The sequence below is a fragment of the Charadrius vociferus genome, unplaced genomic scaffold (assembly GCF_000708025.1).
Source record: "Charadrius vociferus isolate BGI_N301 unplaced genomic scaffold, ASM70802v2 scaffold436, whole genome shotgun sequence".
NCBI lineage: Eukaryota > Metazoa > Chordata > Aves > Charadriiformes > Charadriidae > Charadrius > Charadrius vociferus.
Genome location: NW_009649187.1, coordinates 5,635,108 through 5,650,926, shown reverse-complemented (window position 1 = coordinate 5,650,926; position 15,819 = coordinate 5,635,108). Strand labels below are relative to the sequence as shown.

General features: G+C 36.5%; 1 protein-coding gene across 1 annotated transcript in view; it reads right to left on the bottom strand.

Moving 5' to 3' along the window:
• The window catches only part of TM9SF3 (transmembrane 9 superfamily member 3), a 39,498-nt gene extending 24,266 nt beyond the window's left edge, over positions 1 to 15,232 (bottom strand). Inside the window, exons 1-3 of the mRNA XM_009888750.1 lie at positions 15,043 to 15,232; positions 7,278 to 7,400; positions 2,674 to 2,834 (exon numbers count right to left, since the gene is read on the bottom strand). Of these exons, the coding sequence (XP_009887052.1) occupies positions 2,674 to 2,834; positions 7,278 to 7,400; positions 15,043 to 15,208 (450 nt within the window). The 5' untranslated portion in view covers positions 15,209 to 15,232. The remainder of the gene's footprint in view (positions 1 to 2,673; positions 2,835 to 7,277; positions 7,401 to 15,042) is intronic.
• Positions 15,233 to 15,819: the final 587 nt, after the last annotated feature.

Sequence of the window (15,819 nt, the reverse complement as noted above, 5' to 3'; positions counted from 1 at the left end):
AAGACTGATATCTACAGGTCAGCCAGAATGAAAATCATCCACCTTGGCTTGTGGATCTAATCTTTTCTATGCTTATGTTAAGAACAAGAAAGAATCAGAGTTGCCCTGCCTGAGCTCTCACTGCCTCTGCGAGGCTAACCAAATATGCAAACTTCTATTTGCCAAATACAACAAACCCTTTTCATGATTATAGAAGGAGCTCACAAAGATACTCATACTGAAGATGCCAAAACAAAAAAATCCATCAAAGAACCCTATTTTGCAGTTTTGTAAAACTAATATTTCAAAGATTATGTTTTTTTTCCCCACAGTAGATACTTGTAAAACGATGACGCAATACCTTTCAAAAGTTTGCCGAAATTTGCCCAAGATTTCAGAAATGTTAGAGAAAGAAAGCATGTTTAAATATATTCAAGAATGAACATGCTAGAAAGCAGTGGAATTTTTCCAAAGATTTTATTTTGCTGACAGCACGCTCCCTTTTCTCAACATTTCCACGTGCTGCATTGCATGAAAAGAGGCTCGTGGAGAACATTACCAGTGTTCATTGAGTGATGACAACACCATCTACTTCTGCTCCCCCAACAGCAGCTGAGATGTTTTGCTGCCATGCACTGAGACCAGTATTCAGTGAAATCATCTGTACCTAAACTCTTTGAGTACAGCGCCCAAGAAAAAAGATGCAATCTAGCAGAAATGAGGGAAATTAGAAGATATAAGAGCAGATTTAAAACAGACGCCAATAGGAAAGAAAAGGGCATCAACTGAGATACAAGCTGGCTGGAAGGGAACTGGATAAAAGGGATTAAGCTGGACCCTAAAAGATACACATTAAAAATTTTAAAAGCTACAAGCTAAAAGCTGCAGCCTAAAAATCTGTAAGACCACAAGATTCTGCAATCTAGACACTTTGATTGCCAAAAAATAACTCTGAAACCAGCTGGAAAGGTATGTGTTTATGGCCATGCTGTCACAGCGTAATGGCATATTGCTGCTATCAGTTACTTCACTAACTGCCCAGAGGACTGCTCTGGGTTTTGAAGATTTAATTGTACTAATGAACTATATGGTGCTAATACAGTAGCACAAAGTATTTTTCAGAATTTTTGCCAGATTTTTTCATTTTAATTTTTAAATGCAATTTCAGAAATTAAGAAAATCTACACTAAACTTTTTTCAAAAGTATGCCAAGATTAGGAAACATCAGAATTTTCAGTAATCTTGAAACAAATGCAGCCCCCTTGTGCATATGTTTTTAAAATACATGGCAAGGAACTATCCTTTCCAACAGATGTTCTCTTATTCAGTATAGAAGAAAGCATATAAATGTAGATTGAATAGCCCTATCACTCACCACAGTCCTGAGACAGATTAAAAACCCCAAACTCAAGTATTACTCACCTTGAGGTATGTTACTGTTCTTCAGTTCTAATTACAACCTTGTTCAAGATTAGTAGCTCAAAACATTAATAACTTTCAACATTGTTTTAAGCCGATACATTTCTCATTAGAGAATTTGCCACTAAAAAGCACTGCTTAGAACAAATCCACCAGAGACAATCTGTGAATTAAACACCACAGACTCACTAGTCCAGCGATTGCCCAGCGGTGCCAAGAGAACTGGGCAGGTAAGTCTTGAGCTCTGTACACGAAAAGTATTTTAAGGGAACATCTAATGTTATTTTCATCACTGGCAGCTACTCAGTGCTATCCACCTCAAAATTCAAAGAGCAAACGGACTTCATAATGCTGGTAGAATTTGTAATAGAAAATTTCAAAAATTCTACTATTTCTACTAATTTTGCAGTAGAAATAGGGAGATTAGTGTAAACAAAATTCTAGAAAGCACATATAAAACACAATTATCTCCACTTCAAACTGTACAAATTATTCAGCCAGCGCACGACAAATGTAATAGTGGCAAGAATACCCTCTGAAATAAAATCTTATGCTGACACCTACTGCTAACACACTGTAGAAAAGCAATGTGTTAAGAACTAGTTTCAGTATACAAACGTGGTGAACATGAGAAGTAAACCATTACACATTTAAGTAACATCAAATAAATATGGAAGAAAAGTGAAAAATTCAATTCGTTATCTCAGATCAGCAAACATTGTTTATTCCTTACCTTTTATCACAGCAATGCAATATAATAGCAGAGGGCTTCAGAGAAAACCTTACTAATACAGTTATATAAATAAGATCGATTTCTACTGGAATTGCAAAAACAAAATAAGCTTTGATACTAACTGCTTGCGAAGTATGAAGGCTTACAGTGGGTTTTGGTCCTAGCTCAAAATCCAGTCCAAATCTGCGATGCAAGTATCAGAGCTCCAAACATCAAGAAAATGTGTACCTACTGCAGGGTCCTCTATACTTCTAGTCTCCATACCTTTTGAAACATCTTTCTTTCCCACCAAAACACTTTTCTGCAGATTATAGAAGCTTTAGTTTGTTGGTAATGTTTCAAAAATCATCATTTCACATTTATTCTTAATAAACCTATCAAGGTTTTTCAGTAATGAAAAAAAATATTAGAGGAAGGTGCATATTTGCTACTTCAAATAAAGCCTGACCTATCAATACATAGTTGTAGGTATACAACCACCTATTGTTGAGCTATTTCACCACACAGAATTTCTTATTACAGATGCATCACCTAATACTTACTGAATAGGACATCTGGATTTTTGTGTTTGGTACCAATTTCACCTTTCCTTCACTGGTCAGATTGACATCTACAATTCTGTTTCCATTGTAACCGATTTCAAGTTTTTTGTAAGTCCAAAGGTAATAATCTTCTCCATTTTCATCTGCTTCTCCAACAATACCTGCATAGGAAACAAGTGTACGCATCTATTACAGGTATGCTTTTCAAATATTCTGTAATTATTTTTTTAAAATATGCCTTACAAAAGTTTTGCCAGCTAAAAAAAAGCAGGATCACTACAGTAAAGGGAACACAGCAGACCTTAAGCTCTTCTTTTCAACTCATATACCTGGATTACACCTTCCATCCACAGGTATCCGGCAAGAAGCATTTTGTAATGGCATTAAAAGAAAAAAGCATGCAGCTACAAACGCTGCAGAAGAAACAGAAGACACAACTACAGTTTCTCATACTTACCACATAAACAACTAGCTGAATACAGATTTAATTTCCAGAATTTAGCCAAGACCTCTTTATTTTCACAACTCCTGCCTATGTCTTTACTCATTTTTCCTCCTAAACAAATTTACTTTCATTCTGTATTTCTCATTAGTTGAATCCCCAACACATACTTCGTGCTCTCATGTGCACACAAGCTTCCAATGCTTGCAGAGAATGATAGGTTTTGACCCCTCTCTCTGTTACTTTCGTTGAAAAATTCAGAAAGTTATCATTTACATGAAGATTTTTATTACCTCCAACATGGAAAGCTGCTCAGATGCTCCTGGAACATCAGAACTCAACCGAACTCATTATTAGCCATGCTTAAGTTCTTACTTTTCAGTAAATTACTGCAAAATGTCTAATCTACTACAGAAAAATTCCAGAGAATGTACTACGCTGAGGAAAAAAAGTAGTCAAGTCTAGCAGTCACCAAGTTCACAGGCTGCAAGCATCACCTGTAACGTCAAGACCATCATACCAAAGATCACATACAAGATGGAAAGCCACAATCTGCAAAGGTGGGCGAAGTGGGAGAACAAATAGGTGAAGGATATGGAACCGGTTATCACGAAGCAGCAGGTATATAAGGGAATGGCACTTGTGCATTACCTGTGCTTTTTAATTTTCAAGGTGGTATTTTTCTGTCATGTTTTTTACTCATGCTCATCTGTCAGGATTGCCTTCTATATGCCATCCACATGAAACACATGCCAGTTTGTGCCTATGCCATACCACCTAGCGCCTGGCATACCATCTGTTCCCATGGTAGTATCCAAAACCATGACAATACAGACCTCTAAACTACTTAAAGGACATTCTGATCAATCGTTACCTGAAGGAGTGAGCTAACACAGTGCTCCATATACTTAGGGACACGTCCCGAAACAAAGACAGTCAAGCCTAGCCACCCCACTGTGGGACAGAGTCAGGGTAAAACAGAAAATGGAATAATTTTATCTGAATCCACTTAAAAAGATCTGGTTGCCTTTTCAGGTCATAAAATAAAGCGTAAACCTTCCAACGACCTTAAACAGCAGTTTGAAGTCATTACCTTTAGGTAAGCAGTTAAGAAAAGTTATTTTATGCCTAGTCTTTACTGAAAATAGTGTTCTCCTTACTGGATATTTTGAGGACTTCCTAAGGAGACTTTCAAATATTAATGGTTGTGCATATGAATTTGACATCAGTAAGCCTTATCAAGGTGGAAACCATGAAGAACATAAAGCATGAACTAAAGCTTGCCAGGAGACAGGAGGAGTGCCACAAATTCGTCTGGTTGAGCCCAGAGAAGTGAGCGAATTTTTTCATATTTTTTTTTTTTTTAACTCTTCAAAGAATACTTATTTTCTTTTGGTAGCACAAAAAAAAAGGACTTTAGCAATTTACAATTAGGGAACAAAATTTTGGTTTGGTTGGCTACAAGACACAAATCAACAATGAAAAAAATAGTGGATTGGGCGATACTGTACATACAACACATGCTGGCTAGTAGGGTTCTCAGGAAAGACAATCTAAATGAAGTGGACCAACATGACAGCCTTCACATAGTAACAAAAAAGCCATTTCAGCACAAAACATTTTTAATGCAAGCTGAGGGTACCAGTTCTGGACACTGTCTTAATAAAACAAAAAAGACTTCTCAGTATTCAGAGTGTTTCAGAGATGCCATCATAATTACTAAAGTTCTGACTCCCATTTTAAGCAGTCCTAATGTTTTTCATTACAGTTACTGAGATTAACAGCTATGAGATGACACTCAATCAAGCAAAAGATACTAGTTTTCCTTAGTATCTCTACCACCCCATTACACTGTACTAGACAAGTCTATACAACACAGTCGAAGGCACTAACAAGCTGGAGGAGCTGTGTGTATGGTATCACTCATGCCATATTTCTAAAAGAAATATTTATAATAAAAACTGTTCAGTGAGCAGCAAGCCTCAGACCTTTAAGTTTTAGGCAGCACTCAGAGCCTGAAATATTCTTACTGTTGAACAGAGAGCCAGCAAAACCAGAATTAATGCAGGTGAGCTATATTCGCAGTTTTCTAAACTGTACTTGGAACACAAGGTCAGAGACACTTGTTCAGACTTGCAGATAAACATTTCTGATGAGTTCAGGTGCATCTACTACTTTCTCAGCCCTCCATCAAGAACCATTTATTTTTTTTTTTAAATAAAAACCAGGCTAATATTGACTGACCAAGCTGCAGTCCTGCTAGTTTTACCTAGCGCTCAAGAGACATAGACAAAAACCTTCAGCACCGCTTGCTTTCACAGCTGATGCCAGATTATATCCTTGCATAATATTACCAGTATTTACAATGCCGAGTCACTTATTAAGTATCACAACTTGAGGTCCTGGTTCCAAACAACTATCAAAACCAGCTTCTTACTATCATATGAAGATGATACCTAGATTCCACATGTTTATTAGCTGTAGCATTAGGAATGACATCTTGTGCATACAAAACATACTATCAAAGAACATTCAAAACACTGGAATCGCAGCAAAACAGATTTTTCAGCTGAGAGCACAAAATTTAGTCAGTGTGTAGAAGATTCAGTAAGTACATTTTTTCTTTGGTATTCGAGGTGAGAAAAAAATGTTCCCAAATAAGATCAGAAAAATCAGTCCTAAAAAAGAAAGCCTCCAAGACTCACTAGCCACACCGGATTCCAAAGAAGCCAGCTTAGCATCCATCATCCTTGGGCAGTCTAAAGCCTATGGAGCTGCCACTACTCTGGGAAGATCGTCCATTCATCTTTTGATGAAAGGCCAAAAGCATAAAAAATATTGTAGCAACAACTGTCACTCATGCATGCTTTTAAAAAGCCCACCAGCAATTGTGCAGGAATTATAGTGAAGGTCACACAGATTAATTAGGGTCTACTCCAAGCCCTGCCACAGAGCTGTTACACACACTAAGCAAATCAGCTGAAAGGAACAAACACAATACATGAGTACTTCTGTCAGGCATTATAATGTTATCTCTTAAAAACAGACATATATAAAAAAAAGAGCAAGAACCTTCCTGACCAACAGATATATAATAAATAAATCAATAAATAGAAAGCACTACCATTTCTGGCTGGGGCTCTTGTTCATCAGATAGCTACTTTCTAAAACCAACTAAAATTATAAGAAAGAGCTAAAAAACCCACCCTCTGTCAGAATGAATGAATGATGGGAAGTATTATTCAGCAGAAGTATTATTCAGCATACTACCTATCAAAGGACTTTTGTCATGTGGCTTGAACTGTATTTTTGTAGGTGGTGTGAGATTTTGTTTATTTACGGCAGTTTTACCTCTTTCACGGAAGACAGGCAGCAAAGACCTTGCCTGAACAAAGCGTTTTGTGGTGCTTTTCATTTCCCTTCAAGTTTGTATCTACAACAGGGAGATTAGGGTTTGGGAGGTTTGGTTGATTGCTATCAGTGCAAACTGCAATCTGCAGAGCACTCTTTACTACGTATGTGATCAGAGGTTACAAGGCAGTAACAAAAACCAGAGAACTTAGGAGACAATAGCATAAGGACACATAAATTTTTATTCAAGACACAAGCACTTCTAGGCCCAGATTAATAATACTCAGCAAGAGCAATTTTAAGAACTGTGTAAGAACAGGTAAAATAAGATTCCTTCATATACCACAGACTGCACAAACTTAAAAGCCACAAAATTACCATAAGTAAATCAAACAGCTCTTGCATTAGTAATAAACACAGGAGCTAGCAAAAGAAAGTTTAAAAATTGAAAGAGTTTTACGGAAGTTGTTATCTATGAACACATTAACATGAACCTTATATCTGACCTATCTTATTATCAACTCACTTTAACATTTAGAAGAATTTAAGCCTAAGAACCTGGTATTACTAAATCAGTGGTTGAGAAACGAAACAGCTTTTCACTGTTTTTGTAACTCACTAGTACAAGCCATCCTATTGTTCCTTCACTGCAATAATCCTTCAATTTATTTGTATTATTTGGTTACATAAATTCTACATACTTGTGAGATTCTTGTAGTCTTGAAGTTTGGCAATTAAATGACTCCCTGAAACCCACTAGCACACGACTCCTGGAGTTGTAATCACGTTGTTTATGCATAATATCACTCACCCCATATTGGCAAGTCATCAATATACATCTGGTACCAATAGTGATTTTTGATAGCATACACAAATGCATCTCTTCTTCCTTTGTCCAAGTCAATTTCACAGTAAGTGGTCTGCATTACATCCTCTGCAAAAAATCACAGCACAGTTAACGATTTATTAATGAGCTGGCTCAAAGCGAAGGCAAACCAAGCAAATGGAGGAATGGACTTTGTTGGAGTCTTTAACCTCTCTTGGCTATCCTCAAGTAGGAAACAAAGTGAACATAAATAATCCCAGCCCCCCCCCTCTTTTTGCCATCAGTGGAACTGAGGACCCATTTCTAGTAGACAGACTTAATTTGTGCCCCAAGTACAGCTCTAATCTGTATCAAAATTCAGCTTACTTTCTCCTGTACACTAACTGCATGCAATACAAAGCTTGAAAAGAAAATCCAATCACCTGCACAGAAAAAGCACCAGCAAGTATAATATTTCCAACACAAAACATTATTTCTCCGATAATGACAATTTGTCAAAATGAAATATACACAGTCAAGCAAAACGGAAGCAAAGCCTGGTGAAACAAGACAGTAAGAAACCAGCTAACAGTTGATCTGCATAGTCCCAGTGACTTCCTATAGCCCTGGAGAAAATAGTGCACCCAGCTATTCTGGGCTGGATGCATCTCTTTCTCCTACTGCTTATGAAAACTTTAGTATTTTCTGGTTTTGTGTCTTCCAAGACCTAACAAATGCACGCTAAGCTTCAATTTTTTCACTTTAAAAAATTTATCATTTTTCAGATTGACTTACTAGACGGTAAAACTTTTGTTGGGGAAAAAAAGAGAATAACAAAACCATTCAGGTCAACAAATATCCCAAGACGACTTTTAGTCCATGGATTACATTTTCAGGACACATACGGGTGAATTCAGGAGAGGAAAACCATTAAAGTTGGTATCACAGCTGAAACACAAATCTAGGCCTCAGTTTGCATTTATGTCTCTACTGAGCTGGATCCTATAGTTTTTGGACTATGTTTCCCCCCCAAAATGCCTCTGCTTGGCATTTTTTCACTTTAACAGATTTTTTGAGTCATCTTGACATTAATTAAAAGAAAAAAAAATATCAGAATCTTAAAAATCTCTGTCTTCTGGATTTGTTGCTAAGTAGGGATTAATTCTTTCCAAAATACTTGGCACTTTATTCTCACTCTCTAGCAGTTTCATACTATACTCAAATAAAGGATATCATCTTTCTAACGTTAATTTTTTTAACTCACAAAGGACTGTCCAACACAGAGAAGTCAAATGAAAATATACTGTGAATTAAAACAAGGGTAAAAGGAGAAACTGGTAGAGGCTGTTAAATGAAGCATTACCTAGCGCAGAAGCCTGATCTGGGGAAGTGCTACGGGGGCCAGGCTGCTTTTCGGTGGCTCTCTCCTGACCGGTTCACCACCACCCCCCCACCCCCAGCGGTACCAGCACAACTGAAGGACAACACGGGGATAGGAGCAAGCGCTACTACTGAAATAAAAATCACGTGAACTACAAGTGCTCTTTTTAGAGACCTTTCATTTTCTGTAGCCTGAATACAGAAGCCTTTGTTTGCAGTTATTAACCAAGACAAATTGAGTATTAGATTGCAATCTAATACCAAGTTACTCCATAGGCTTTCACATCCCTGGAATTTGCCACAGTATGGTGTGGGTTTTTTGGGGGGGTTTGGGGGGTTTTTTTGTTTTTGTTTTTTTTTTTTTTTTTACTAACTGAAACAAGCCATTCTGCATCTAATGTTCTAGGATGTAAACAGTGGCTTTTGCTGCTGTTAAACAGACTTGGAAATATCGTTTGAAGTGAAACGACTGCACAGACACCTGACCAGGCTGCAGATAGCAGCATGCCACCAACAAACTGTGTCCATCCATTTTTATGGATTTTACTCCCAGTATTCAGAATACCAAAAGACATCACAGAGAGATTGCAATCAACTGTAGATCAACTACATTACGAGTTACACACACAAAAACCCAGCAGAATCAGTAGAAACAACCTCGTTCAGTTCTTGCAAAACATAGGTATGACTTTACATATGGTGTATGATTCCACCCTCAGCCATATTACACAGTCCAGTTCCTCTCACCTGCCCTTAAACAGCTGAATAAAGGCAAGAGGAATGAAGACAAGTGCTCCTTTCTCCAGGAACCGAGAATGCTGAAGCTGTTGTTTAGTTACAGGACGTGATTAGACGGTTAAGCTTAAATCCACTGTGTTAAATGATTAAATTAAAGTAGCTTAGGACGGCATCAGTGGCTGGGGACGCTGAAGTTTACTTCATTACAGCTTTACCAGAACTGAAGTTTCGCGTATGTTAGATAGTTCTTATCCAAGTTATGGTTGTGTGTGTATCCAAGAGGAGTGTGAAGTTCTGTGTTGTGCCTACATCAGGGACGTCAAAGAGGTAACATCTGCTATATAATACAGCTTCAGTAACGTCAGTAGCACATTAAGCAAATTTCAAAAGAGCATGAAAGCAAGACTCATTACAAAAGCTGGTGCACTTAGGTCAGATTTCAAATTTCCTATGAACAGTCAGATCAATTGAGTTTTATTCAAGCATATAAACCATATCAAACCTCAGTATATCTGTCCATCTCCTAGCACAAAACTGAATATCATCCTGAATGGCTGTCATTTTCTAGATGTGTTGCACAAGGAAGTCTTGGGCAGGGAGTTCTCACTATGGTCATTTAATAACATCTCTAAATAAGTGCAAAATTCAAGTATGTTAAAAAATCCTTTTACCCTTTAATTCACCTTCTCCAATTGGTATTGTATGGCAATGTAAAAAATTAATTTTTTAATTGAAGTCACTGTGAACCCAATGTTCAATACATTTAATAATTCACTAGGTCTCAGTGTAACATCAATTCAGGAGGATGTCAATTCAAATGCTTGAATGAAGAACTTGACATATGACATAAAAAGCACTATTCCTCTAGATTTAGCTTGACAAGAGAATCAAGCCAACTGAAAACTTAGTTACACTGTAATATAAGTACACGTTAATAATTTATTACTTTCTTCACAAAGATATTTATACAGGTTTGAGCTCTATGACATAAGAACAACATTGTTCAAATTTGTAACAGAAGGGAAATCCAGTTATCCTGTATGGTCACAGGTATCCTTTCACATGATGCATTTTTAATTGCAAAAAGAAACACTACTTCATGGATTCTTAAATACACTGTAGATCAGCCCCACCAGTCACCACTATGAGCATTCAAGTGCAAACCTCCACTCTCAGCTGAATACACTTCTGCAGAGCCATAATTTTCTTACTCTATTTCAAAAATACAGGCAAGGTCCACTGATTCAACTGACTTGTACTGATGCAGTCTATGGTACTTCAGTTACTGACAGCTGCAGCTTAAACAATTCTTCGAATATGACGAACAACACGCAGTTTCACACTTACCTGATACTGCTGCCCAGTCAAACTATGTTGAGAAGGGAACTGGGTTTTATTGCAGAAACTAATTTATTAGAACAATTCTAATTCCCCTTTACTCACTCCAGAGGATAAAAATCTAAAAGTATAAAATCCAAATCTAATTTAATTTTTCAAACTCTTATGACATCCATTTAAAGATGAAAAATACCTGTAATTATCAGTCTTGCCATAATCCCAAATACACATGAGGAAAAACACAATTACCTGTTAACTCCAAACATAGATCTGATTCACATATTCATGAAGAAAATCTGTATGAGTCTTCCAGACAGTCATGCCAACATTTTGAAAAGCAGGTCCCTATTGTTAGGTATTTTAACTCATATTCAAGCATCTAAATGATTATTAAAAGGTATTTGAACAGCTCTTAATTATTTCAGCTGTAGATGTTAGATATGCAACGCTCCTTGAAGCCATACCTTTTCCTTAAGAAGGTATGAATCTATCCATGCCAAAACATAAGCTTCTATTTGTTACAGAAAAAAACCAAACAAACCACAAATCCCCAACAACTCTGTTTCAATTTCATTGCAGCAACTACCGGACCACTGGTGCAGAGGTGGGAGTATGGATCAATCACAATGAGGTAAAATTTATGCATTAAAAAAAAAAAAAAAAAAAAAGAAAAAATCTATTTCACTGATATAATCCAGTTACATTTTTTTTTTTTTTAAAAAGAGAACACCACTTCAGCCAAGAACAAGATTACCATTAAAGAGTCACCAAAAAAACCTGAGCTACCATTACATTTCAGTAACCAAATTGGAAAAGAATTCTTTATACAAATGCTCAATTTTAAGGGCCGCTCTATGAAATTTAAATTTTCCTACGTGCATTGGATATAAATTGTACTGGCTTTATGACAGCTTTTAAGCCTGTAAAAATGAATCTCAGATAACAATCCTTTGTTTGGTTTTTACTTTCAAACCTGAATATCAAGGAGATTTGGATTGCAACAAATTTTACATAATTTTATATTAAATAAGTACTAAATAAATACTGCTACAATTCATTTATACTTGTTACTCTGAAATTTGGAAAAAAGGATATTTTAAAACTTTTAATAGCAGATTAAAGATAGTAAAACAGAGTTGACTCCCATTCAGATTTCACTTCATGGACCCACTGCTAGAAATACTTAAGCACCTCCTGATGAAGAAGCTGCTGGATTCCAGCTAACAGCAAAGAGATTGGTGTCTTCATCTTTTATCCAGAGGACATAGATTGTATGGGAAAAAACTAGAAGTGCACATGGACAGCTTCCCAGATCTTGTGCACATACTTAGTCATCAACCAGCTACCATGTACCATCTGCTTTATAAAAAACATCTGACCTGCAGCTACTTTGGTTAGGACTTAAGTTCCCTGCAGGTCCAATACAGATTATCATTCTATACAGAGCACCAATGTGTTAATAGTAATAATAATAAATACATTTTTAAAAAGCAACAAAGGACATGGATGAAGAGGAATTCCCCACCTGCTGGGAAATGTAGGAGCACATCAATCACTTAAACTTGCAAGCTATAAACACCTGGTTCTTTTTGAAATCTCTGCTCTTCCATACCCATTCAAAGCCTGTTTTGAACGACACCATGCTGAGTGTGACTGGAAAAATATACCCCAATATAGCAACTACACACCTGATACGTACTGGTAAAGCAATCAGAAGTGCAAAAAGGCACCAGAAAAAAAAATAGTATGAGTGGAAGACCAGACCTTAAACCCTGAAGAAATTACACTCAGTTTTTCACAATATATAATACTTAAAAGAGAAAATCTAAATCTTTCTGTGTCAAAACATCAGCATAAGCAGCTGTTAATCAGAATCTGAAACTCCCAACCTGAAAGCATAATAAGACTTAAGGAAAACAGGTTTACCTGTTGTAAAAAACTACAGAAGACAATAGATAAACTAATATGGCAGGGACATAATCAAAACCAAAACAAGCACAAATTACAAAAACCACAGCACTTTTCCACCATTCTGGATTCATGTCAGTCCAGGATGATTTTGGTTCCCTGTACTTCTGAATTCCAAAAGACCTCTTAACAAAATGGAAATGGTATCGATTCCGATGTATTGAGGGCTGCAGGTTCACTATTACCCAAGTTGTACTTATTTTTGTTTAAGAAAACAGATGTTAAATATTTTTTTTCCAAGTGTTAAAGAATTAATGAAACAGAAACTCATTCATTTCTCCATTGTTACAGTATTTTACAGAAGAATTTAAGAGTGTATTCAGAGTGCTCTCCTTCAGCATATTTCCCTCAGAAATGGCAGAAAATACTCTGGAAAGGTAACCTACATCTGACCACAGACAATACAGTGGTCACAATAGGAGACAAAAGATAAACTGAAAGTTTCCTAAAATAACAGATGAGATATATGAAAAAGACGAACATCCTTTACAAATCTAAATCAGCCTGATTACTACATGTACTACTTGTACAACAGAAGCTCTAGCTTTTTTGGACACCTGAAGAAGAAAACTTTTCAAGCATTTCAGACAGTTCCTGATGTTGAGCCAGTCCATTTCCTTCCCTTGATATCATCTCAACACTTCCACTATAAAAACAGATTACTAAATTACTACCTCCAGGGCAATAAGGAAAAGGGCAGGTACAGGACGGAAGTGCTGAAGAGTGAACTACAGAACAGCACAATCTGCTCAGTACTCCCAGTCACAAAATGAAAGACTTGATCTTGCAAAAATTTGATATGGTAGGGGAATTAATTAAATACACATAATCTTCAGAAAATAAATCCAGGAATAGGACACTTCAAAACAGTAAACATTAACTCACAAACCCTCCAGTCTTTTCAATTTGGTGATGCATCTACAGAGTACAACTGTCACTGGAATAACACAATGTCTTTGTAAAGATGGGGCGATTAAAGGAAGTAAAAATTACCCCTATAACTGGCTGTAAAAATAAATATTTATCATATTCCGACAGTAGAAGCTTTACTTAATGTTCACAACCACACTGAACTGCTGCCAGTTTCCTTCTCTATTCTTTCCATTTTGCGTTTCTGAGCATATTCTATGAGGTTGGAAAGGAAAACAATTTCTCCCATACTGAATAAAATTTTCAGCAGGGTACATGTCTGGTAAACCAGTAATAGGACTGTTTTCCAGTGCTTGTGCATATACAGTTCCTTTCCTAAAAGGAAAGATTTAACTCCGAATTCCCTTAATACAGAGATGCTATCTCCTATGCAACTTAAAAATTTATGAAGAATTTATGGTTTTAACAAACATTTAATCTTATATTCCACGTATCTAACTTATAACAAAAACATCATCAAGACTCTTATTTTTCAGATGTCCAGTTTTGGATAAAACTTTCATAACTTACAGAAACTAAGTCCCATCTGATTGCAAATGCTCAGACAAGAGACACTACGCTTAAGTTCTCCATCCAGTTAAGCACTGGTGATGCAATGAAGTGTAGCCCTCTAGGGAAAAAAATACATAGACACAGAAACCCAAATTGAATTAAATATATAAATGTCAAAATTAAATACAGACAAAAATAATCAGTTATTACTTGAAGCTCTGCAACTACCAGCTACAGATATCTGAAAGGACTCGGTACCAAAGAACACACACAGAGAAATTATGCAATAGAAGACTCAGCCCCTAACACCAAGAAATTCATTTGCAAAAGAAGTGAATGTCATCTCTGGAACAGTATGGAAAGAGGAGGAGGGCAGGAAACAACACAAAAATAACAGACCAGCTCCATCCTGACTGGCATACGATGAGTTAGAGCCGATAACATAAAGGAATTTGTCAAAGGTAGTTTAAACTAGACAGTAACCAGAAGGATACAATAATTAACTTTGTGTTAAGGTAGAACTTTGAGATGTTGAGCTCTTGCTACTCCTTTCCAACAGCAGAGAGTCTGCAAGTATTCAACATCATAGGAAAAAATTACATCTTCAGAATTGATAATTCCAGAATATTAATATAAATATACTTTTAATCATTCATACGCAGAAGACTTAATTTTACTTTATAAAATGTAATCCGTTACTTCAGAAGCAACTGCAAGCATCTTCCTTAAAGGGCACGCAGATGGAAACTTTACTGTAAACTGAAAAGCCAATGGTAGCAGACAACCTTGCAGGGTGTTTCAAGCAACGATACAAAATACACTCAGTTGCTAGCAACAGCAAACTTTCACTTCTTCTAATTCAAAAATCACGTTTTATGGGTCTGTGGTTTTTTTTAAGAGACCAAATGCACTTTCAATTGCTTACCTTTAAATTTGATGTCAAGACCACTAAATTCCAATTCAACTCCTTGAAGTGCTTCTCCTAGGGTTTCATGGTAATGGCTGATGCTTTTTTTTGATCCCACACAGAAAGGAAGAGAGAAGTACTTGTATGTTTCTTGGCGATTGTGGTAGGGTCCTACTGTATTCATCCATAAAACAACTTCCTCTTTATCTTGGTACTGAAAGATAAAGTTATTGAATTAGATGAGAAGCCCAGCAGAATAAAAATATTCAAGAAACTCTCTCATTCATATTAACTAGCAAGGCAGGATTGCTCAATCACAGGCAACAGTTACATTTAAAGAAAGTAGAGTATTTTTGTCTTTTGGGTGGCAGGGATTCTAGGACAAGATTTTCAGCCTGCTTTCCTACAAAGAAAAAAAAGCTTAGTTGATCGTACAGTTTCTTAGAGCCTATCACTGAAGTATCAGAAGAGGTAGATTCACACAAATTTAATAGAGAAGCAGAAGGCACAGACAGCAGAAGCCTCAAAAATAAATAAGCTTTTACAAATTTTGTGGAAACACGCATCAGTTAAAAGCAAAACTCAACTTATCTCTGCTGACTGAAATGAAATATCAGACTAACATCTTGTTAAATAAGACCCTAACAAATAAATCAAGCAATCTACCCATGGTGACAGGTATACTGGATTTTCCTAAAATGCAGCTCCTTTTCATTTTTGTAATGGTATAAATTACATTCAAAATTCCCAAAAGAGCACAACGCCTCACAGGAAGCGCTAAAATTAAACTGTGGC